This window comes from Camarhynchus parvulus, chromosome 1 (assembly GCF_901933205.1).
Source record: "Camarhynchus parvulus chromosome 1, STF_HiC, whole genome shotgun sequence".
NCBI classification, from domain to species: domain Eukaryota; kingdom Metazoa; phylum Chordata; class Aves; order Passeriformes; family Thraupidae; genus Camarhynchus; species Camarhynchus parvulus.
The window spans coordinates 26,091,010-26,116,455 of NC_044571.1; the positions used below are offsets into that span (position 1 = coordinate 26,091,010).

Here is a 25,446-nt window from a genome sequence, read left to right on the forward strand (position 1 = left end):
CTTTACAGGTATTGCTGAGTGTCTTAGATACATTTCTGATTTTAGTTGTTGGCTTTTTAACAGCAATTCAATTCTCAATACTTGAGAATTGCTTTCGTTTCCCTAATAGGGTATATCTAGGTCTCATGGGACACTTGCTTGAACAGGGAATGAAACCCAGTCTGCTTCTGTCCTAGAGGATGTGTCCCTTCCCGAGCTGCTTTCTGTGTTTTGGTCTCCATCGGGGTCACTTCTTACTTGTGTCCCTCCTTGTGCTGGATTGTAATGGAAATACTGCAGGAGCATCCAAAATAGACTTGAAATGAGACAAAATTAAGTGAAAGCTTCCACTAATGCTTCAGTTTGTCAGTAAAGATATCAAAGTGCAATGAAATCAAGGTGCTCACTACTCCTGCAGCCTGGCTCTTGCTCAGCAGTCATGTTCAGCTTAAATCTAATGGTGGGGCAAGCTGTGGATGAGGCTTGTAATAATCATTCACACACAAAGTTTATAAAACCTGAAGTTAATGTTTTACCTCAGGCACAGTTGTTTACATTTTGCCTTGGAGTTTTTTCTTTCTCTGGAACAAGGTCCTTATCTGGGCTAAAATTGTTACTTTTGTTGTTGCCAGGCTATACCAAGTATGGCATCTACACAGTTCACTGTTTCACCTCTTTTACCTTTGTTTTCTTTAGTTACTATTAGTGCAACAAGTTTTTCTTCCACATTTTAAAGGGTCTTCTGCCTTTGTTTTTGCTTGTTTGTTTTTGTTTTTATCCCATGAAGGCAGTGTAAGGTCCATTTAAAAGTCTCTGGAAAATGCATTCCTCATGTATTCCTGTCTTTAATTTGTGTTTTATATTTTCTTTCAGAAGTACTTTCTCTTCCCCTGATTGCTGTGTGGCTTTCATACCCACCCAGCCTTGTGTCTGTCTGCCACCAGTGTGCAGATGTGTTAAAATAAATGTAGATGGAGAAGAGCATACAGACACTTGTGTATGTTGATATGCATCTTAAATCATCCAAGCTATGTGATGTGATGTGCAAATGAGATTCTTGGCCACCAGGAGTGCTGAGCCAGTTATTTAACTCCATTTCCTTTGAATGCCTATTTATACATTGAACAACTTCAAAGTGTTTCCATTACAGGAAATACAAATATGAGTTCATGCTATTTGCATTTTTATCTATTGATTCCTAGTTGTTTTTCGTGCCATTGAAAAATTTAACATTGGTACTAGCTTTCAAAATGCTTATACCCTTGATTTATGAATAGACACATATATGCTCATACCTTTATCATTGTAAATAGTAAGTATCTCACTTTGTCTGAGTTTATTTTCTCCATGTGCTCTCCTCTGTGGGAATGACCTGACCACTCCTCACTGGTCAGACTGTTCCCATTGAAATAGCTCTGGCTGCTGAGTCTGTAAAATTACATTTGAGAATTTCCAAGTGGATCCTGTACCACAAACATTGCTAAAAATATCAGCTTTACTTTTGTTGCTGATATAATATAGACAGTATATGTCTATATTATATGTCTATGTTGTGTATGGACAGTGGAAGAGGTATTTCTTAGCAGTCTTTGCCTTGCACAGGTGTAAGCTTAACTACTGTTTTTTTATTTACTATGCTAAACCTGCTGTCTGTAGAGATTTAAAAAAATCAAAACAAAAATGTAGCAAAGAAATAGATAAAGGGAAAAAGTGAATCCTTGGCTAAGAGATTTCCAGTTCAAATATGTTCAGATTCAAATTTATGTATTGCAATCCAATTTTTAAGCCAGTATATTTGCTGCTGATCAGCTTGAGCAAAACGCAGCTTGTGAAGTTATGCAAGTAAAACTTCTCATTTCATGGAAAGAACATTTTAATAAATTCCCCTTGAATCTGTTTTTCTTTGCAAAGGATATGCAGTGAAGCTTTTATCCAGTCCCTCATTGAAGTCTACATGTAATTTCAAATACTGAATTCTCCAGTTAACTATATTATGCAAGCAGACTGGAGAAACTCCTTATCAGAAATGCACAAGCATAATGGCTGGACCACTATAATAAAAAAAAAATTGAAGTAAGCCCTTCTCTTAGTCACATGAGGACTTCACTTTTGACAGGACTGCAATTTTTAAGCAGTGTCTTTTGAACTAAAGTTGTAGATCTGAGCCATTCAACAAGGCTGATGCTCTTGGACCTTGTGTGTTCACATTGATCAACATAGAGGCCATATTTTTTCTTTTAGTCAGATACTATTTCACTTGCATTATAGAATCAGGCCAAAATCTTTGCTGTGTCGTCTAATTATATCCAGCTACTTACTTCCTTTTTTGTGGGGGTGGTCAGAGTACTTTTGAGAAGACCTTTTTATTTATGCAAACAGGAGCAGTCCTAGTTAGGGAAACATTACAAAATAATCTCTTACTCATCCTTCCTGGAAGTAAGTCTAAGCAGTTTCTTTGCTGCTGTCAAACTTTGCTGTTCATACAAAACCCCAGACAACTAGTAAGTCTTCTACAGAGTTGTGGGGAATTACCATTTTCTCTGTGTTTGTGTGTGTGCCTGTGCACTCGTGTGTGTGGTTTTTAGCAGATGTCCAATACACAAGTTTTGTAATTTCCCCTGTCAATGCCTTTTTAAATTGAAAAGAATACTAATTATGTCTCATTTGAGATTGTTTTTAGATACCAAATTACTAACGTGCCTCTTGATTAGAAATTCTGAAGATGCTGTGCAATTTCCTTGGGTTAGCAGTCTTTTATCACCCAACCTGCTTAATAAAAAAGAAAACAAATGCAGAAGACATAGCAACTGTGATGGGAAAAGTTAGATGTAGCAGAATATAAAGAATAAATGCTAAATCATGGGACTTAAGGGAAACTTTAACCATCTCACAATAGCACAGCTAGTTTCCCATGGTTATTTTTTCTACTCTTTTCATCCACAAGACCACGATGCTCTGGGTACACACAATTTTAGCAGTTGGTGATATTGCTGGTGTTAATTGTGTTCAAAAACAAGGAACATGAAGTGTTATTTTCTAAGCACAGTTAAGTCACTTTGCTGTGGACTGTGGAGCTAGTACAATTCAATGTTTTTAAAATGTGTGTTTCTCCAAAACATAGGGCTGTCACTGTTGTAAAAACTGACCTTAGACCAAGGCTCGTAGATCTATTTAGAAGAGCTCCACCTAGGAGGGCTTTGCTAGAATTTTCGAGGTTTATCCACTGAAAAATTACCATTTCATGAAGGCAATTTGTTTTGACACTTAATATGTTCAAGAATTTTCATGTGAATAGGCTGCCAAAGTCATGTTTAAGTCAGGTAATAACCAAGTTTTCCATTAGTGAATGTTCACAGAAATAGGGTGGAAGCAGATCTGCCTAATTTAGAGCGTTGTGATGTTTTTATTTTATTTTATTGCTGAAATAAGCTTCAGTCCTCTTTACTTCTATGGTGCTTGCATTTGTAGCCTGGAAAGTAATAATCCTCTCAGCTGTAGAAGGTTTATCACAGCTTCATGTTATAAGACAAACATCAAGGAATTCTTGGGCATTGTTTCAGGTAGTATGTCTGCAGACTGATTGCACCCACTTAAGGACTGATGTGTTCTCTTCTGCTCTTTGCAGTAAACAAAAAACAAAAGCTGGCACTCAAGTGGCATTTATTTAATATTTCATAGAGAAATGGTGCCGAATGTATTTCATCATTTTCATAGAATCAGAGAATGGATTGGGTTGGCAGGAACCTTTAAAGATCATCTAGGCTGTCCCTACCCTGCTATGGATAAAGACATCTTTCCCTAGATCCATTCAATCTGACATTTTCATAGTCAGAACAGTGCTCAGAATTTTTTAAACAAAAATAAGTGGATTTGTTATACTTTCAGAAATTTATGTTTAAAAAAAAAAACAAGGCTAAGATTAGACTAAGAAAATGCTTATAATGCTCTCAGGTCCTTGATTGTCTTAAAAACATATAAAACTATTAAATTCCAGTTGTGTAGAGCATCCCTGTGTAAGATCAGAAATAGGAGAGCGGGCTTGTATGTGCCTCTGTGGACAGAACTTGTACAGCACATCAGTTAAGGGTGTTCAACAGCTGTAACTGGAATTTCAGGACTCTGAGCTAGAGGGGAATGTGAAAGAGGGGAATGTGAAAATTTTCCAGAGGTTAGGACTAAGGTAGTTAGATGTGGTCACTGTACCAACTGACCTGAATTTATTAAAATATTGCTGTTAAATTACTAATTTTTTATGGTGATTTTAATTGCAGTAACTAATTTTAAAAACTCCTCTGTATGTGTTGAATTACTTGCATGAGTTGTAGCACTCACAAATTCATCTGTGTCTTTTTTCGTAATCAGGTGTATATAATTCTGAGGTGCTGGAAGATTATGATATGAATTCGTTTTAATAAGATGTCTGAATTTTTTGCCTTAAACCCGTGTTTCAAAAAGGATAAGTGAAATTGTTCACTACTTTTCACTTGAATGCTTTCCCTCTCACTAAAACCAAAATCAACAACAATAAAACCCCTCTTAGCTTCCTAAACTTTTTATCTCCTCCCCCTAAGTTCTGTGGCTTGATTTATTTCTGAGTGGAGAGAAGAAAATCACATTTTACACAGCTAATTTTATGAACTGTGTAATGCTGCTTTTGCAGAGGTGAAGAAAAATGAGGAAGAAAATAATGATTCCGAATAAAGGAAAACAATAATTTCTTATTGCATCAGGTTCATTAAGAAATAAAGGACACTTTAAAAAGTGAACTCACTTTTTCTAATATTTAATATAAACACAATTAAGATGTAGGATTTTTACTTTATTTCCCATGCCATTTTGTAAATTTCTCTGGCAAATGGTTATTTTAAAGCAGCAACTGCTTTGGCTAGAGTGACCTGTCTTCCCTTGATGGCCATGTATTTAATCACAGAATTCAGAGACCTCCAAGATCATCAAATCCAACCCATAAAGTTGCATTATAGAGAGCAGCTTCTTAAGTCAGTGATGTTAAAGCTGAAATTTACAGAATTTCTTATGTTTAGCATTTCAGGTCACTCTGCCCTGAACTCTTTTGAGCAGCAGGGTTCTGATAAGGAAAAACAGTTGAGGAGCATTTGAAGGTAAATAAATGTGTGCTCAAGTGGCCCAGCAGGGAAACGGCAAAGAAAAATCAGTGAAGAACTGATTCTAAGAGCTCAGGGCAGAGTAATCTCCCCCCAAGATAACCACAGATGACTGTACTAGAAACTGAAAATTAATAGGCAGTCACCAGGCAGGATGGCTCTATTTGCCCTTGACAATCGGTGCTGGTCTGGCAACTTCCTGAAAATCCTAGTCCAGACTTCTGCTTTTAGGACATGTCCTGCAAGTCTATTGTTGTTGTTCTTTTGTTTCATATGTCCTATTTATAGAAATTAAGTAGAACAAAAAAAGTAACCAATGAAGATACCACAAATAATGTATGATTGTGCCTAAAAATAGTTTCTCTAGAGAGAGCAGAACACTTCATAAGCAACAGAAATAATCATTATCATGCTTTTAACAACAGAGGAAAATGCTTTAGTCGTGAGAGCTTGAACAAAAACCAGTAGAGTCAAAATTCGTGTTAACTTACATTCGTGTTGTGAATATTTGTATAGCTAAAATTAGCTCCCTTGGCTCAGTGTTGCCATGTTTGGATGTGTCATAAAGGTCATATTTGCAAACTTGTAATATTTGCATAATAGTTGCATTTTGTTGTTGTTTAAATACATCCAAAGCACGTTGTTTTTTTCATGTATTTTGATTCCAAGAGCTTCACAGTGACAGCACTGCCATCTGTAAAGCTGGTAAATGGAAATCAGATTCACCACAAATTAACATAAAGATACTATTTCAGCTCTTCTAATTACATGTGGTTTGGAGGGAAGTTGTGATTTCTTTTATCAAATGAATCTGAGGGCAAATATTTCTCTTCTTTTTCCTGTGAGGTTAGATGCAAAGGGACTGGAAGTAGATTATTATCTTCACAAGTCACTGTTGCTCTCATAATTGGTGCTGTTAATACAGTTTAATGCTGGTTTCTGCACAGTTACTGGATTTCAAGGCAAAAAAATATCCTTGTTATTTTATAACAGCATTTTTTGTTGTTTGTCCTCGCCTGTTGAACTGTGAATCAAAGATAACTTCCCAGCAGTGTATTCCTGCCACCCCAGAACAGTTAACTTCATGCAGTTGCTAGGGCTCATCAAGCCCCTTGTCCTATCTGTCTTTATGAATATATACTTGCTAAAGACATGAAACACTAATAATGCCTTTAAAAAGAAATTATTACATTTTGCATGTAAGAATGCGTGTGAAGTGCATGAAGAAGCGTTGTGTCTGTGAACTGTATCCAGTGGTGCAAATGCCAGGAGAGTCACATGTAATGGTATCCAGCTCCTCAGCAGCTCTGCTGCAGTGTAGGTGTTCAGCTCTGCTTCACCTTCTGTACAACATCTGGGAATGGGAAATCTCATTTGAAACACCTACAGCCATTTCTTTTAATGTTCTGCCCCTTCTGTTTCACCAGCCTAAAAACAAAGCAGCCAACTGAGCAGGGTAGGGGGTGTTGCATGAATGAGTTCCAGCTGGTGAGAGGGTTCAGTTCAAAATGGAGCTTCACCTACTTAGTTCTGAATTAACTTTTTTGTTTCTAAGTTGGTTGCTTTCTTTCTCTGAATTGCTTCTACTTAGATGCAGTTGATGTTTATCAGAAGATGCACTGCCATCTGGTGTCAGAACTGCTCACATTTGTCCAGGAAAAATCTCATTTCGTGAATGGGGTGTAACAAATTCCTGTCTATAAAACTTCCTAAGCACTGAAGAAGGGACAGACTGTTCAAAATAAACTGTCCACACATGAGCCCTGAAAAAAAAAAAAAGAGAGAGAGAGAAAATGCAGTTGTTTTATTACTGGGAAATTTCAGTCTAAGTAAAGAGACTTTCATGTAAACACATTTGCTGCTACTTTTGCAGGTGGAAGAGGTGGAGATGGCTGCCCTGTTATCACCTTTCCAGACTATCCAGCTTTCAGTGAGATTCCTGAAAAAGAATTTCAGAATGTTCTGACCTACCTGACAAGCATTCCAAGGTGAGCACCTGTCTAGAAGAAAATAAGTTTTCATCTGCTAAGGGACTTTCCACATTTGATCCCTTACATGTGGTGTAAAAATCAAGCATGGTATTCAATTAAAGAAAAGGAAAATTAGGCTCATGGTGCAGTGTCAGTAAGTGTTGATTAGTGACATCTGTCTAAGGTAGTTGTTAGATAAATTACGTGCTACTATTTATATTTCATCAGAAAATTACTTCCTGATATGTATGGATATAGGTCCCATGATGGACATTGTCCTCCTATGTCACTGTATTTAGAATGCAATATTCAGAGTTTTAATTGAGCACATGTGTAATTTTGGCAGAGCATGCTAATTCCTGGGTGTTGCTCAAGATTATTACTCAGGGAGGGAACACTGTATCTGCATACAGAGGTTTGTCCTCACCACTTGAGCTGCTCCCTGGCTGAGCTGAATGCATCATGTCTGCAGACTTTCAGAGCTTTGCCTGATGGTGCAAAGCAGGCCCAAGGATTAATTCTGGCTCTCTTAGAGGGCAAATAGTGCTACCAATGAGTTCTCCAATAAATACAATGATTTTTGTTGATAATTTTTAATGCATGAAATAGTGGGCTGAAAATTCTGATGGAGGTGAGTAAGGCAAGTAGCAGAATAAAGTAAACACCCTAGTCTTCAAGAGAGGAAATTTTGGGCTTATTCAGGGAACTGGTAGGTGGGATACAAAGGAAGGCATCTCTGAAGAGTAAATCTGCTGTGGAAGGCTGCCAAGTTTTGAAGGACAGCATTCTCCAAGTACAAGAAAGGCACATCCTGGAACATGAATGGGCGTAACAGGAGGCTGACCCCACTGTCTGAAAGTGAACTTGTGCCTGAGCTGAGATACAAAGGCAGCGTACAGGAGGTGAAAGCAGGGACAGGCTACAAAGGAAGAATGTAGATACATTGTCCACATATGTCAGGATGGCGTCAGAAAAGTCAAAGCACACCTGGAGCTGAGGGACAAGAAGAAAGGGACATCACGGACCACTCAAAAAACTTCCGGTGCTTTAGCAGTACAGGAATAAACAAGGAAAATGTGGACCTGTGCTGAATGGACTGGGCAAATTAGCAGCAGTCAATAAAGATGAGGCTGAAACACTTGAATTCTTCGATGCAGTCTTCTCTGACAGTGTCTCTCAGGCCTCTGTGGTACAGAAAGAGAGTTCAAGGAGGAGAATGACAAGCAATGGCTAAGGACAAAATCAAGCATCTCTTGAGAAATCTTGACCCAAATCTAGAGTTTGGGATAAGATGAGCTGCTTTGAGAGTGGTGAAGATGCTGACCAGTGTCATAATAAGGTTGCTTTGTATAATCCTTAAAAGGTTTGGAGATTAGAAGTAACCTCACTTTGATCTGTGAGAAAATTATGGAGTGAGTCCTCTTAGTGCTTGACCAGCCTATTTCTGTCATGACAATACTGGATGCATCAATGAAGCAAAGCTGTTCATGTTTTTTGTCTCTCCCTAAGCAAGACTTCCAGCTCAGTCTCCCCCAGCACTCTCCTATTCACCTTGAGTTGTTACATTTTGGCAGGTGGGCTCCTGAGTGGGTAAGAAAGTTCTTGGATTATTTGGCTCAAAGAGAGGTGTTTATTGGCTGATGTTTTATCTGGAGACAGATTTCCTTAGGGAACTGTATGTATCCATGCTGTCTGATATCCTTGGCAAGGGTCTGGAATATGGAAGATGGAGCACGCCCTCATCAAGTTGTACTTGATGTAACCAGCCCCTCCTGGTTGTACTTCTTAATCCCTAGTTTGTCAGGGGATGAAACTCTGAAGCTCACAGCCAGCTTTTGTGTGTCCTTTGTTTATCCTGCTGGTGGTTAAACTGCATGGTGCTAAGCATCCCTTGATCGTATCTTGGTTACAGTTTCTGCAAATAATTATATTCTGAATTCACATCTGCTTCTCCTTTTGGAAGTCCTTGGTGGTGCACTTCATGGTGGCCCACTGAACTTCTGCACAGAGTGGGGTTCATGTGGGAAATTCTGATCAGAACAAACAGCATCTGGTACGGTGGGGGAGCACTGAGTGCATCCCAGCACACCACTTTGATAGGAGATTTTCTGAAGGTTTGTCTGTCAGTTGCTCCTACCTGACAACAATTACTCTGGGAGTATTGAGCCAGAAGTGGTCACTCTTTAAGTCTGGCTGTTCTTCTAGGATTTTCTTGTTTCTTTAATTTGTAAGTATTTAGAAAGAGAGGATTGTTCTTCATAGACAAAGGAGATAGCCCAGCTGTCTAGATGTTAAGAGTAAGGTATTCACTATTGAGAATATAGCAGTTCTCTAGGCTTAAAGTGATAACAGTTCCATTTCAAATCTTATAAAAATAATGCTGTTAAGATACTGATAAATGTGCCTCCTTTTTGTGCCTGAGAATCAATAAAATCTCGAAGGGCTTATGATATTCCTGACTGATATCTTCACTACCAGTGTCAGAAGCTTATAGTGTAAAATTTGTTTGTTTTTGAGGCCTTGTGCAGGTTTATGGGAATAAAAAGCTACAGAAATGACACTAGCCAGATGCCAGCATACATCCCCTTGTGAAAGATATTTTGCTATTGATATGTTACATATATTGATACATGTATAACCCTAAGAGGGGCAGGGCTGCGGTTCTTCTTGAATTGGGATATTTCTAGTGCTCTTAAAGGTGGTGTAAGGTAGGATTTTTCCTGCTATCTTAGTGTTCAGATACTGTTTTAGGTGCTTTGGAAGTGGCTTTTAAAGGAGGTGGAGGCATTTAGCTTTTAGTTTGTCAGTTGGTTAAAGAGGTGTAAGGAGTACAGATTTACAGAAAGGATGGAAATGCAGCCCACAGCTCTTAAGCATGGACTGCTCTCCCAGGTTATTGTCATTTAGTTTATCAGTGGGGTAACTGTTTTTTGGCTGGTCTGACAGACTAAGGGCAAATGGACTTTTCCAAGAGCACAGGCTGCAGAGCACAGACACATCTGGAGCCACCCCAATTCCTCAGAAAACTACTTGTTCTACTTGGCCCTGTGCAAGATCACAGCAAGAGGTTGGCAGCAGAAACTCAAGCATTGTCCAACTGCCTGGAGTGACATGTTAAGGGAAACGATATTTCATAGGGATGACAGTAAGGAACTACTAAGAGCCTCATAAGAAGATCTTTCTGTCCTCTGCAGTGGAGTTCACCCAATAGTATATTTACTGATATAAATCTTAGCAGTGACTTCAGGTTTTCAAGATCTCTTCCCAAGTGAAAGAAGGCTAGCTTAGGAGTTTGTTGAAAGAGGAAAAACTGAAACCTCTCAACCTACCTTTTTTTTCTTCTAATTTTATAGATAAACATGAACTTGTCACCTCTTACTGTGTCCTTGTTTTGTATTATCTAAACACTGGGTTTTGCAAGTTTTTTCTGTGTGAACTTTCTCTCAACTTTTTCACAGTAAACTTCAATCATGAAAAAATATCTCGTGGGGTTGCATTTAGGAATAGAACTATTAAAAGTTGCATGCTATCAGTTTAGATGATCATGGAATGGAATAGTGTAAATAGTAGAGCTGTTAGCATGTGCTTAGATGTGTAAATGCCTGATATATGAGGATGTTAAGAAAGGACACAGTGGAAAGGGAATACCTCATCTCAGTTTAAAGATACTCAGTTAACCTTGCTGCAACTGTATAACATTAAGCAGAAAGCTGAACCATATTCTTCAGGCGGGTGTTGTTAATGTTGCAAGGTAAATTCGTGTTCTGTAGATGGCTGGATAAAATATGATGTCTAACAAGGTTTCTAGTAATCTCAAAACATTCAGTACAAATTGTTGACATAATGTGTGACAACAGTCATGTACCATGTGTGCTGAAAGATCGTTGCTTTGTCAGGCAAAACAATGGGTTAAGGATGACTACAATAGAGAGCAGAAGATTGCAGCTAATGCTTTTATAACTTCTGTTTTGATATTGAAAGATATGTTGTAAGGTATCTGTGTAATGCTTCTGAAGCAGGCTTTTCCTTTTAGCAAATAACTTTTATTATTATTATTGAAATATAAGATAAAGTTTTATTATAAAGGTGAAATTTGTCTTAGAAAGGTGCATAGGCAACTCAGGTAGGAGAATCTTTGGCAGTACATAAGGCAGTACTTTCTAGGAAGAGTAGTTTAACTGAAATTGGTACAAATAGTTAACATGTACATATTGATCCACATGAATTAATAGTTCTTATCAATGGAGTTGTAGAATACAGTAATATTTCTACATAAAGTGTCTGTAAGAGGTGACAACTTTAAATTCGACTGTATTTCAGTAGAGGTCAGCCATGTCTTGCATCCTTTTGGGCTATTTTGAGATTTTATAATGTCCATGTAGTTGGTCTGATTCTCTTTCTGCAGAGAATGTCTCCTGTTACTTCACTCTGTGAGTCCTTTGGGGATGACTGCTGAGCTCAGTAGGAGAAAAAGGCCCTGCAGATGAAGGTTGTCTTCTCTCTTAGCTGAGTAAAAGCCCAATTGTGACGGTGGTCACAAGGGTTCTTGATTGAGGGAAGAGACGAGAATGTTGACTCCATGATTAGAAGGCTTGATTTATTATTCTATGATATATACATATACTATAATTATACTAAAAGAAAAAGAAAAGGAGAGATTTCTAGAAGCTGCTAAGCTAAGAAAAGAAAAGCAAAGAATGGTAACAAGGCAGCTCTCTCAGACTCTGTCTGAGAGAGTTCCATCCCGGATTGGTTATCAACCACAAACATCCAAGCTGGGCCAATCCAGACAGACCTGTTGCATTCCACGGCAGCAGATAACCTATTGTTTACATCTATCTCTGAAGCCACAGCTTCTAAGAAGAAAAAACCCTAAAGAAAGGATTTTTCACAAAGAGATGTCTACGACACCCAATTACCTCCAAACACAATCATTCTTACTGCATAGTGGGATAAGCAGCTGTGCAATGTTCCTTTTACGTCCCACATCTACTGAGGCTGAAGGAAGAATGTTGCATTTCAGGGCATTCAGTGACAACAATGTTCTCTGTTTTGCAAGTTTATTTCTTTTCATTTTTCTATTGATCCTGGTAAATTGACTTCTAAGATTTGCAGTGCACCTTGAAGGCAGGTGTTATTAATATTTAATTTCTCCTCAGCACAGCTGTTTCTTGAAATGCATTTTATTAGCTTAAGTGTGTACACATTGTTGGAATATGAATTTACCAAACATGGGTAGTGGCATAAGAATTTTCTCCAAAAGAAATTAATAGATAATTGCAGTGGTTAAAAAAAACTTAACATTCTTCAACATATGGTTTTGCTTTTGGTTAATTAGCAGTTTCTACTGCAATTAGAAAACAATATGCTGTTTATGAGAACAAAAGAGTATAGTTTTAATCTTTTCTTTCCTGCTCATATAAACTCATGTTTGAACAAAGAAAACAAGCTAAAATTCTTGTGGTCACAAGAGACTGGAAAACTAATATTTTAAAAGTGTAAAGCTGAGTCTTAAATCCCTTTCAGGAGAAAAGTTGTGTAGATTAGAAAATTCAGAATGGTTTTTCTGATGACCTGTTTTCAGTCCCATACTGCTGATTAAGTATGCTACATGGGCCTTTTTTCCTTGTATTCTGACAGAGCCTTGTACAGTTTCTCATTGTAATGCTATCCTGTCCTACTGCATGATCTTGAGCATAACTCAGGTTAACTTGGCATGTTCAGCAGTTTCCTGTTTTGAAAGGTGTCCCTGAGTTTCCTGGCTGGGAGAGTGTTCCCTTCGTTGAAATTCCTGAAGGTTTACAAATGCTTGAACACCATGTAGCCTTCTAAAAAATCCTGTTGTTTTTGGTACTCTGTGGTGTAGGAAACTAGGGAGCCATCCTGTCCAAGTAATGGAACAGAACGAGATGACCTCCAAAGCATTAATGTCCAACAGTTCCAAAGCTCAGTAGTTAGGTATTGCTAAGGGTTTGCTTGTTTACCAGCTTCCCATTGTTTGGGATTACCCTGGAAACAGAAAGAGAAATGTGTGTGCTAAGCCTTTCAGTGGGCTCAGATCTGTGTGGGCACAGCAAAGTGTGATGAGGTGGGGTTAGGCAGGGACCAGAAGGACAGGCAGCTGCATGGCATGGGTGTTGCTGGAGCTAGCAAAGCTCGGTGTCAGGGACACAGGGGAGCTCAGGGCTCACACTGTGCTTTGAAGCAGAGGCAGCAGCATTGGGGTAATGCTGTGTTTTGAGCCTGTAAGTCCGTCAGTGTCCAGCAGACCTTGTGAAGAGCCAGTGTCAGAGGGTAACTGCATGTGTTTGCTCATTTATCTGCAAACTGAATGGGCAGCCCACCACTAGCTAACAGTTAAGCAATTTTGTTTTATGGAGTGCCAGGGATGAACATCATCCCATAATGGGAAAGAAGTGCCAAAAACCGGATGCTCTGACAGTTCATACTGACGCGCTGAGCAACAGCTTTGCAGCTTCAGAGTTTATTTCTGTCAGCTGTGCTTAATTTCCCTGCTCTCCTCTTTGTTGGATTACAATCCAGGCTGAAGATATGGAACCTGTACCCTGCTGTTACCTTGGCAGCCCCTCAAATTTGTTAGTGAGAATATCAGAGGACTTCCAGCAAAATCTGTCACGCTGTGTGTACCCTTCCTTTCTCAGAGCACAGCGGCCAAACAGTTGTAAATACCATATGTTGCTGTAAGCAGACAGGGTATGGTCTTAGGTTTGAAGTAAGAGTGTTGTGTCTTAAACTTAAGTGGTAGTCCAAAGCTTTTGGTCGGATTCATACCCTCACAAGATTAAGGTCAAAGCCCAAATTGTTACTTATAGTCTGAATTTTTACTGGGTTTAACAATATTTACACTTGTTTCAATGTCTACCTTATAAGTGTCTTAAACTGGTTTTAAAGCCCAGCCCTGTACAGGTAAAGCCTTTGCAGTCTTTAAATCCCATTTACACCTTTAGGGTTTAGAGGATTTGGGTAGCATGTATGACACGCACCATCCGGTGGTAAATTTAGTCTGCTAATAAGACAAAGGAAATTAAGCACTGTAAAATTGTGAAAGTTAATTACTAAAATTCTGGACTGTCACACAGGGGTTTTGATTAGTCCAGTATTAAATTCAGAGAATTTAACACCCTATTTAAGTGTAATGGCACAGTTCTAAGATAAATTGTGCAGCATTCCCTGTAAGCTTGTTCCAATGCTTTGTGCAGTAGCATTAGTGGTTGTTGCAGTGTCATGGAAATATGTGTAATTCTAATATTGCAGTTCTGAATAGGTGTAAAAATCTTTTATGGAGTTGGACTTCATAGTTCTAAAATGAGGGCCACACAGGCTTTCTGTTGCTCAATTTACTTAAGCTTAAACCGACATAGAGCCCTTTTGCCTTTATTGACCTATTTATCCTTAATTGTCCCTCCAGGATAACGTGACCTACTTCAGCCATCTGTAGTTAAGTCTAAATAAGTCCTCAAAGTTGTTGTCTTTCTTCATACAGTCCTTCTAAAAGCAGCTCTGCATGACCTGAAGAAATCACACTGTGTTTTCCATTTAGAAAATTATAGCTCTTCCTTAAAAACTCTTATTTTACTTAATTTCACACACTAAAAGGGGATTTGTTAAGCAACAACTTGTTAAAATAATTTTTCCTTTACCATACAGAAATGCATTAAGGTCACTCTGATTTTAGTTCCTTGGTGGGATAAAGCTTGTGAAGTTCTTGGCAGGCAGAACTACATGATCTTTAAGGTCCCTTTCAACCCAAGTCATTCTATGAATCATAAAAAAGGCTGATGGGTACCATGGAAGACAGTGAATGCACGTGGTACAAGCAGATGTCCAGGCCCAGGCAGATGATGATGCCTGGACACTTGAGTTGTTATTTTTAACCCTGGCTACATTCCCTCAGCTTCCCCCCCAACAGCAAAAGCTTTTTGGAGCAGAAAGAAGGTCAGCATATATGATAGAAGATAACCAGCATTACTGTCTTCCAATCAGTCATGGTTAAGGAGGAAAATTGCTGAAAGTGGAAGAGAGGCTGATTTGAGGACCAAAAGGAGCGCAGGAGATAAAGAGCAGATATAGGGACCAATCAAGGAAGATACTCATGCCCATATCTCTGAATCTGAGCGGGGAGATAAAAGAAGTATGACTTGGATGTTATATAAATGGGCATAAATATTTTAAAATAAATAAGGTGTGTACCAGTGCTGGCCATTTGGCCAAGGAACACGAGCAGTGCTTGAGGCAGAATTCCCTCATGTAAATATGCTGGGATTTGTATCTCACAATTTCAAGAGCCCTGGTTCTGGGCAGACTTCTGGTTGCTTTTGGGACCAAGGCTGGAGAGCAGCTCTCCTGTTGGTCAGTGAGTTAGCATTTGCCTTGTTGCCAGGATGTCTGTGGTAGTGGCCCATCTTCCTTGAGGGTTCTTGGTCTGCTGGCAGTGCCGTGAGCTGCTGTCACAGTCCTGTGGTGACCAAGGAATCTTCAGAACAGGCATAGGGCTGCACATAATCACTCGTGGCTGTCTGACCTACAATCATTGTGAAGTTTTGAATTGTTAATAGCCCCTTAGACAAAGCTCTTTGAAGTTGCTCTCATTATTTTTTCTCCTGTTTATCTGGCTTTTAAGATCTCCTGTCACTGACATAACATCATGTGTAATTATTCTTGCCTATGCTTATGAAGTGACAAAAGGCATGTATTGTCATGGTGTCACTCTGCCTGGCTGTATGATTCTGCTCATCTCTTCTGCTTCATGAACAAATTTTAATCACTTGCCTATGATGGTTTTTATTTATGCTACCTCACAACCCAACACTCATCTAAATTCTTCTTTGCCCGCTTGCTGAAAATCCTAAAATGCAGTTTTGGTTATCTGATGGTTCCCCAGTCTTGAGAAAATTGCAATACAGTGTGTTTTTAGACATGCCTGGGACATGAACTAATAACAGCTGAGACCAAAAGTAAGCATAATAGGAAAGGAAAGAGAGAAGGTTTTCATCAGTGGTACCCTGGATAAGATTTAGGGAGAGTTAGCTGGAATGCAGAGAAATCAGAAAAAAAAAAAAGGTGCATAGCTGAGGCAGGGAAATGCATCAAATTTCTTATCTGAACCTTGTCTAATTATGAAGCTTTAACAGGTTCAACTCCAACACAGAAGCTCAGAGTTTCTTAATTTCCTGTGCAGGTTCATCTGTTTCTGTGAAGGGAAAGCAGTAACTAGCAAAAAACAGAATAAAGAGACAGTGTAAATGCTTTGGGTTTTTCAATGTGCGTTTAAAAACATATCTATTCACAGAATTTCAGTACAGAATTAATTAGATTGTAGAATAGTATGGATATTGTTTTGGGGGATGGAAGGAGGGGAAAAAGTTTTTATTTTCAAAATCAAATTTGAGGTATAAGCGTCAATAAGAAATGGTGCCTTCTTGTTTGCAGGTTGTGCTGCTGCTATGGAATGTCACAGCATCATGTTGGTGTGAAATGTAGCTGTTAGTGGCAAGAGATTAAAAGATAATTTTTACTTGGCATTCAGTGATTTTGGACAGACCACTAGAGGCTGCACTTGTATAACAGCACTTCTGGCTGTCTTATTCTAAATTTTCATCTGCTGGAATTCCTTCTCTTTCCTGTATTGCTTCATGAACAGTGGCCAGCCTTAGTTTGAGCTGCGTGGGTTTTGCCTTCCACAGTTACAGTTCATTGAGCTGACTATGACAGGGCTCAGTAATCAAATAGAACATATTTTTCTTCATCAAGAGCCTTCTTTTGTGTTGAAGCACAGTACAGGTTGCTCACAGATTAAACACAGTAAGGAGGATCTGGCAAGCTTTTTCTCTGACTCCAGAGATGAGTCTATGGAGAGACAGGTGCAGTGCAGAGACTTCCATGCCACTGGGCACCAGCTTTGAATTCAGCACCTCAGGGAGTTTGAGGTGAGCTTTCTTGGGTCTGCTTTGGATGATTTTTCAATGAGACAGAAGAGATGGACATATCCTTCTAGCATTGCTGCACTAGCTGACTTCTTCAGTGTTTTCAGCAGAAAAGATAGAGGTTACAAAAACTGAAGGCAAAACTGTGTTAATTCTGTCTGAAATTACAGAATTCATGTAGGAAGTTGTTAATCACTGCATTCCTATTTTTGCCCCATATGCAGTGCCATGTACCATAAATAGAGTGCACCTGTAATTTCTGGTTTTTCTCATAAATATTGCTGGAATAAGAACTGATTACTTATGGACTAGTTACACACCTTAGCTGAAAGTGATTCTTGTAGGAACCTGAACTGAGATGTCACAAATGAGTATCACCACAAGATGTCAGTTTTGTCACTGTTTGAGTGGGAGCCAAAATGTCCTGCCAGTTTGCTTTAGGGGCTCAGGAGGTCTGCTAGGTAGCCAAAGAGCTTCATCTGGGTGTTCATAAATGCTGCTTTTGTTAGGGACAATTCTGTCTTCAGATTTGTTCAGTATATTTGACCTCAGTTAGTCATACATCTACATCTGTGGCAGAACTTGGCACCACATTGCTATTTTGCACCACACTGCTATTTTCTGTCTAAGGGACTGAATGCCATGACAGCAACATGCAGTTGGATATGCAGCCGTCTTTTGGAAATACGTTTTCATTCCATTTATTTTCTTGGCAGATGATTTCTTTGCCACTGATATCTCAATTACAATGCAAGCCTCAACTTTTCTGTTGAAAAAAATAGAAAATAGAATTCTAAAGTTTGCTAATTTAGAGCAAGTGTAGTTAATGAGAAGGTTTTACTGTTCAGAACACTTCTAACTTGTTTTAGGAGTGAAATTACTTTGTGATTACATTTGATATAATGTCATTAGTATCAAAAATGATAAATTGCAAGTTCAGAATACAATTTGTAACATTTTGTAACTTTATAAAATGCTACATTTGTAACACATTCTAAAGGATTATAACTTCTTTTATTTGCTAGGCTATTCTTCAGTTACATGCTTTAAACACTGATTTAAATGCAGCTTTTTAGAAAACTCATTAAGTAAGATCTGGAATAGCAGCAGCCTTACAAAGGAGCATTCAGCTTAGATGCAGTGTTAAAACCTACAGGCTTGCTTTGCACTTGAAACAAGGAAATTCAATGTAAGAGCTCATATGGTTGGTTTATAGATCTTTTTCAGTTCCTGCTATCCCTAAATTGTTTTAATCAGGAACCTTCTGCAGTGAGGCTGGGTACTTTGGGCTATAAAAGCCTTGAGACAATATCTGAGGCTTTCAAACTGGAGCTTTGAGGAATATGATGTATATCAACCTATTTTCATCATTTACTTGAGAAATCCCAAGTCTGCTTTCTTTTCCTTAGAGATGTTGGTTTAAAATGTAAAGTCCCTAAGTTTGGTTTTACTTTGGATTGTGAGAAAGAAGCTGTCATAAGATGAAAATATTTAAAGACCAAATGAGTACAAGACATTTTAAAATTATTAAGCAGCTTTTAAGCATTTTAAAATTAGGGATACATGCCAGATATTATTTTTTTTGTGCCTTTTTTAAATACCCAGCAGGTGGATTTCTTTTGGAATGAAGTGGATAAATTGGCCAGTTCTGAAACAAAGCAAGCTTTACAATAATGAGCAATCAAGAATTGTAAGAAAATGAAACAGTTCTAGACCTAATTATGGTTTAGTGGCTGGATGCTACATTTTGTATAATGTTACAGCTGATTTTTTTTTTTTTTTTTGGGTCAAGTTCATAACCTGTTAAATTCTTCTGCTCTAGAAAACACTGCATCCTCTAGGTGATCAGATTGAAGTAGTGTGGGTTACCCTACACAAGGGGCAGGAGCAGAGGAGATGTGCAGCAAGGCTATGCCAGGTGAATTGTTACTGCCCTTTTCCTTGCTGGCAAACCAGCATAAAACTGGTGCAGTGAAATGTCACCACAGGGCTTAGCTGTTTTTTTTCCTTTCCTAGTTGCTGTACTGGAGATTTTTATCTTTATTTGTTAATGCCATTGATATCACATTCTTCACTATATTATTTGACTGTCTCCTAGAGCTTGTAAAGGCCATTAAGGAGGTGACTCTTCTCTGCTTCCATTAATTGCTGGGCATTTGTGGTTTCATTTTGTTAGTGTGTGAAACACTGATGATTAAGAAAGAATTCTTGTCTCCCCTTCACCCCCCAAGAAATCATTCCTAGCAGCAACAGGAGAGATGGAGAATAGTCTTTGAGGTGGCTCAGGTTCAGTCAGTTTGAAGTGTCTTGTCTCTGCAAATGTAGAATGCAAAGTTTCTCTTGGGAAGCAGCAACCTTGCTCATTGTCTGATTTCCAGTGGGCTGTTCCTAAGCTAAGTGACCGAAGTCCTTACATAGGTTTACAGTTGTATGCAAAAAAAGATCAGGATTTGTGAGGTACCCCAGACCTCACATCTTTTGAAGCAGTGTGTGTGTGTCGCTGTGCTGAGGGTGAGGAAGCTTTAGGATAGGGTGGTACCAGGGTTCTCCTCATGATACAGATGGCTGCGGACATTGCTCTGTTCAGTGCATTAATTCTTTGTGAAATGTTGTTGAAGCCCTACTATGGGAATAGCTGTTCAGCCCTTGAGAGCAAGAATTTCTAGTGCACTTGTATGCTGAGGTAGGGAACAGTCCTGACTGTCACACAGGCCAACTGTTTAATAATAAAGCTGTAAGACTGAATTTCAGTTTTAAATAAGTGGACTTGTGTAACCCAAAATGCTGTACAGAATTTCAAATGTGCAGAGGTTTGACACTTTCAGGTCTCTAGGATGAACTCAAAGATTTGCTTTGTTTCATTTGTAGCAGAGACCAATGTATACTAACTGCTTTCATACAGCAGTGTAGAAGAAATAGGAAATTATTGGTGTAGCAGTTGTCACCACCCATACCTTGGAGAAATGCAAGGATCTTTCAGAGGATGTTTATGTAATTTCTTCCACATACCCCAGAGGGAAGTTTCTTTCCACAGTCCTGTGTACTATAAGCTTTCCCACCCTTTCCCCCAAGTGCATGAGCTAATAATTCTTGCAAACAAGACAAAGAGGAGATGTCCCCATAATCTAAACTGAGGAGTCACTAAGTGGAAAATTCAGTTCCTGCTCTGCATGGGAAACTGGCTGCTTGTTGGGCAGGTATTTCAACTTCACTGTCATCTCATCATAATGGCTGTACACTGGCTCTCCAAGACAGGGGGAGGGGCGTGAGCAGAAAGTCCACCCTTTGCTGCATCTTCTCCTGTCCTCTGTGGCCCTGCGTCCACTTTCTACCTTTCTAACCTGGCCTTTGTGAGTTTGCTGGACACATTTCCTGCAGAAGCAGGGATGGTTCCCTGCCTTTCTAAAAATGTTCTGTTCTTTGTTCTGGTGGATAAACAGAAGAACGGTGCTTATCCCATGATGTTTTGGGTTTTTTGGTTTGGTCTGGGGTTTTTTTTGTACGTGTATTAGGAGAGAAACAAAGGAAGGAAATACTAAATTTGAATTAGAAGTTTATATAAATTATGTTTCAGAAAGTACACCGGATACAAGTTATTACATTAAAGACAAAAAAGGTCATATGGGAAATGTTAAGAAGCCTGAATAGACAGGTGCTTCTGCTAAGGTTTTCTAATATTTCTCACTGTAAGGGTTGCTTTCTAGTAATTTACAACTATGCCAAATTTTCTTTCCATTTTTGAGGTGCCACCTGATTTTATGGTGTAAAGTTCAGCCAAAATAGCTGTGTGGCTCCTAAGATGCCAGGGAACAAATCTACCATGCTCTTCAAACATTGAGACAATTGTTTGAGAAGCTCAAGTGTCTACCTCCTTTGTTCAAGGACTCAGACTTGACACTCAGAAGAATGATGGCTTTTGTGTCAAGAAAGTACCTTGAGAAAAATCTCCTAAACCCAGGCCATGGATGCTAAGTAACTACTCAAGCCAAAAGTGTCCTGCTTCATCCTGGAGCTGAGCAGGAGCTTTTCTGTGGTTACAGGATGAGCTGCTCTAGAGCCAGGTCTGCCACCAGGGCTGAGAGCAGGAAGGCTGTGGCATGGGGTGTGGGGGCCACCTCTTGAGCAGGAGGCAGTGCAGACAAGCTGCTGGACTCCACAGGCAGGAGCACAGCTGAGGGAAGTGTCCACCCAAGGGAAGATACTGGGAGATGGAGTGGGACATAGCGTACAGTTGGAGGATGAAGGGACTGTGGTGTTCAGGAAGGGGTGAGAACTGATGTCATTCATACTGACAGTCTAGAAAGAAAAAAGACTTAAAAAGAAAGAAAAATACTTTTTTATTGCTCTTGGGATAAGGAGTGATGAATGGGATAGACAAATGTCAGTGGTGGAGACAAGTTTATTGGAGAGTGATGCAGAGGCATGAGAAGATGTGAGCTAAGCTGATGAGCACCGTGCAGGTGGACCAAAGCAGGGAAAAAATCTTGATGAGCTGTGCCCATCAGAGCGTGCTTCTGCTGAGACACTGAGCACAAAAAAAATGCATTCCTCTCAAGCACATGGATGGGTAGGGGAAAATCATTATCAGGATAAAATGTAATAAATATGGCTGAGGGAAAGAGGGACAGCTGGCACTCACAGTTAATCAAGAGCCAAAGGAAAATTGAGTAGGTGCTTGTTTCCAAAGCACCATTCCCTATGCCCTAGAAAGGAGGAGGGTATTGCAAGGTGTCCTGCATCCCCATGTGCAGGTGCGTGTCTGGCGGCAAGGAGAGGTCAGTAGAGCAAGGGTACATTGGCAAACAGACCTGTTTTCAATATTTACTTTTCTTGAATGCATGACATTGTTCTCTTTGTAATGTTCTCAGCTTTGTTGTACACAATGTCTTAGTTTGGTTTGTTGCTTCCTGCCTGTGACTTGCTGGAGCTGGATCCCAGACTCCAGAGCCAGGCCTTTGCAACAAGGCACTGTTGTCAAGATAACAAATACTTTTACCACCCTCATTGATTTGGAACAGGGTATGTAATTTTTTTTTTTTCCCACCGGTCTATATTAATGGAGTATTAACAGGTTGAAGTCAGATGCTCAAGACTTTGCTACTGGGTCTCTTCTGGGTAGCAGTGGGGAATCCTGGCTTTTTATGTCTGAGCTTGCTGATTCATGCAAGCATACAACATATTTGATCCTTCTATTTGATCCAGTGGAAAAAGAAGGTTGGCTGAAGACGTCTTTTGGGCTATCTTAGAGATGTGCTTTTCTTTGTTAATTCTTCTACTTAAGTAAGCCTTGTCTTTTTATTTTTCTAGGATAATCATATTGAGCTCTGCTTATTGTCAGGTGTTGAGGCAGGTGATTAACTGTGTGAAGCTACCATGTAGATAATTTCTGGGATCCCAGCTGAGCCTGCATTTTCATGTGCTCCTAGAGAGAAATCCTTTTGATGCTCTTTCAGAGAGTTTAATTTTATTCACATTGCACTGAAATATCAGTATTTTCTTGAAATATTATACAGATGTTGCATTTGGGTACTCTGAGATTATGCTTCCTCTGAGGAAGTATGAAGGGATTTCAGGGCTCCTGGGAACTTCTACTGAGTAGGGAAAATAGACTCTTCATTAGTCTTAATACACTCCAAAATCCACACTGACTCCTGTGGGGACAGCTGTAGCACTTTATTCACTCCATTGATCCACATTAAGGCTGTGTACCCAAAGAGTTTGTTTTGCCATCTGATTATTGTGGCACGTGGTTGCTATTAGAATTTTATTTTGCTCAGTCACTAAAGGTTAAAATTGCAAGACATTTAAATGAGGAACAGGAAGAGGCTAAAATCAGTCTGAATCTCTCTCCTCCTCTTGCCCTTTAAATAAAGAAAAATAAGAGAGGAAACTTTAGTAAATAATGGAAATTTACTGTAGTGGGAAGCATATTGCTAATATAAAGCCCTGTTTGTCTGCAAGGGTTGTCAGGCTTACAAGGCAAGTGCTCAGATGTTGTTTATCAGTGTTGTCCTAACCCAGAGGCAAGAGTTAAGTAACTGCACTGAATGTGGGCAGTGAGGATCACTTCTAACATTCTGCTGTGCTAAAAGGATTGCTTAGCTTGTTCTGAAAGAAAGCAAGGGCTCCTTTGCATTTCTAATGATTGTTCATGTTTCCCACTGAAGAGTATGTCTGTAAATTTGAGAGATGCTGCATTTTGTAAAAGAGAGGGAATAAACTGTGAGTCCTGTTTAAATCTATAATTTTGAAGAGTAGCTTAAGATGACACATCTGGGTGCCTGTGTTCTTCACCCTCCTAAACATCCTCTTATCATTACGCTACTGACATAATCTTATCAAGAAAAGCTGGTGTTTCCATGATTCAGCAATCTTGAATAAAGAATCCTGACATTCTGTAGTGTTGATTTTTATTTTTCTTTTCAGATATTACCATAACAAATTGATGCACAGATATTACCATAACAAAGCTCACACAGCTCCACAGCAGGCCTTGCAATAAATCATCAGATGTAAAAATACGACACATATACTGAAAAAGGAGCAAATGTATGAGAAAACAATTAATCTGAGCCTGTCTGCCTTGCATTTGCCTGCTGTTTCCATTTTGATTGTGATTGGCTGGCAAGGGCTGCTGCTGGCATTGCACAATTGGCTTAGATGGGGAATTACAAAACAGGAGCACATCCCTTGGTCAGGGCTCGGTAGCACATGCAGCTGAGCACAAGCAAAAGAGAAAGGTCACCTGTACGGCAGGATTGGAGCAGAATCTCTCTCACAGATGTTTCCATTCCAGAGGAGTGCCTCTGAGCTCGTTGTTCTCATCTGTGGTTTGAAGAGCTTAAATGCCCTAAGGTTTTTTTGTTTCAGTGACCGTGCAAATGCACCTAGGAAGAAGTTTACAGCCTGGAGGCATATGAGGATTTCAGATGCGTGGAGCAGTATCATGGAATGATCAGAAGGATCTGTGGTTTTCAGGAGTTTTAAGTATCAGTGAGGAGGAAGACAATTCAAACAGAAGGTTAAAAAGCAGATGCAAAAGGAAAACAACTTTATTTTGATCCTGAAACTATACTGACAACATCATGAGGAAGGGATTATATCAGCACCAAACAGTGGAGAATCAATCAGTCTCATTTCCTTCTGAAATAATCCCTGTGCAATAAATGTAAATACTATCTTTGGTGAAAAAGAGGAATTCATTATTTGAATGCATTTTGAAACTCTGCAATACGCTGTGGGACTGCTGCATCTTTGCAATGGTGTATAGTGTGTCTTTATTTAAGATGTTTATATGAAGAAAATTCTGCGCAAAAAGGTCAAGCTACTTTTTTTTTTCACTATTTTTTGACTGCTTTTCTGTATGAGGGAACCAGGAGTTACATTTGTATTTTTAACTAAACTTTCCTGTTTTCTTCTTTCCTCCTCCAAACTCAGTTTACGAGATGCTGGAATTGGATTTATTCTTGTCATAGATCGCAGACAGGACAAATGGACCTCTGTGAAAGCTTCCATACTGCGGATAGCGGTGAGTACTCTCTTAAATTACTCCTTAGAAAGATTTTTCTGTGTTGAATCTTCCTCTTACGAGTGGAAAAACATAATTTTTTTTTTCTCTTCAACAATATGTCTGCTAATAGATGATACAGAAGGTATCCAGTAGGTCTTTTGTATCCCAGACAGAGCATCATGTGTCTCTGATGTACTTTTAATGCAGTCTACGGGTCAGGACATCTTCCTGAGTATGCACTTGGAGAGAGTGAATGTGTGAGCATGCAGCTCTCCCAGGTGGGAGCTGATATTTGCATGGACACCCCATGGGTCCCATAGAATTTTCACTGCTCAAATGAGTTTCCCTTTTATGAAGAAATGAGGGTGAGGGCCCTGGTTGAGTTTACTACTTGTGAAAGGAGTTCACATGGAAAAACTGTTCTTGTGATGTTTGATTTAAAACAAGGATTACATGTAAGCAAGAAAATCTTATGTGCCCTCTGTGATCAATCAACAGTACATGCTCTTAACTTTCCCAGTCTCCCTTTCAAGTGGTATGAAAAAGAACATTATTAGAGGCTTTTTTTTTCCTTTTCTTTTTTCAAAAGTAGGGAAGGACAGATTCATGTTTATCATGTGCTTATTCTACTGCTGCTTTACTTGATTTTTTAAGTTTTTGGTACATGGGTTGCCTTTTTTTTCTTCCTTGTTATCCTTGCTTTAATTGTTAGTCAATAGTCTTTCCAGTTAGGGCTGAAAAACAAAGCTGTAAGTATCTTTTAAGTTTTAATGGCTGAAAAATTTTGACTCTGTAAGATAAAAGTCAAACCAAAACAGTAAATGTCATTTTAATGTAGCCTGATTCTGGCCAAAAAATCTTTTGTTTATTCTACAGTAAAGGTAGTACATTACTTTAAAGTAATACATCTTTAAAGGTAG

The 25,446-nt window shown here is 39.1% G+C and overlaps 1 protein-coding gene across 7 annotated transcripts in view; it reads left to right on the forward strand.

Moving 5' to 3' along the window:
• The window catches only part of MCF2L (MCF.2 cell line derived transforming sequence like), a 156,371-nt gene that overhangs the window by 92,993 nt on the left and 37,932 nt on the right, over nucleotides 1-25,446 (forward strand). For all 7 annotated transcript variants that reach the window (XM_030948330.1, XM_030948343.1, XM_030948371.1 and 4 more), the window contains 2 exons: nucleotides 6,976-7,090; nucleotides 24,454-24,544. In XM_030948330.1, the coding sequence (XP_030804190.1) occupies nucleotides 6,976-7,090; nucleotides 24,454-24,544 (206 nt within the window). The remainder of the gene's footprint in view (nucleotides 1-6,975; nucleotides 7,091-24,453; nucleotides 24,545-25,446) is intronic.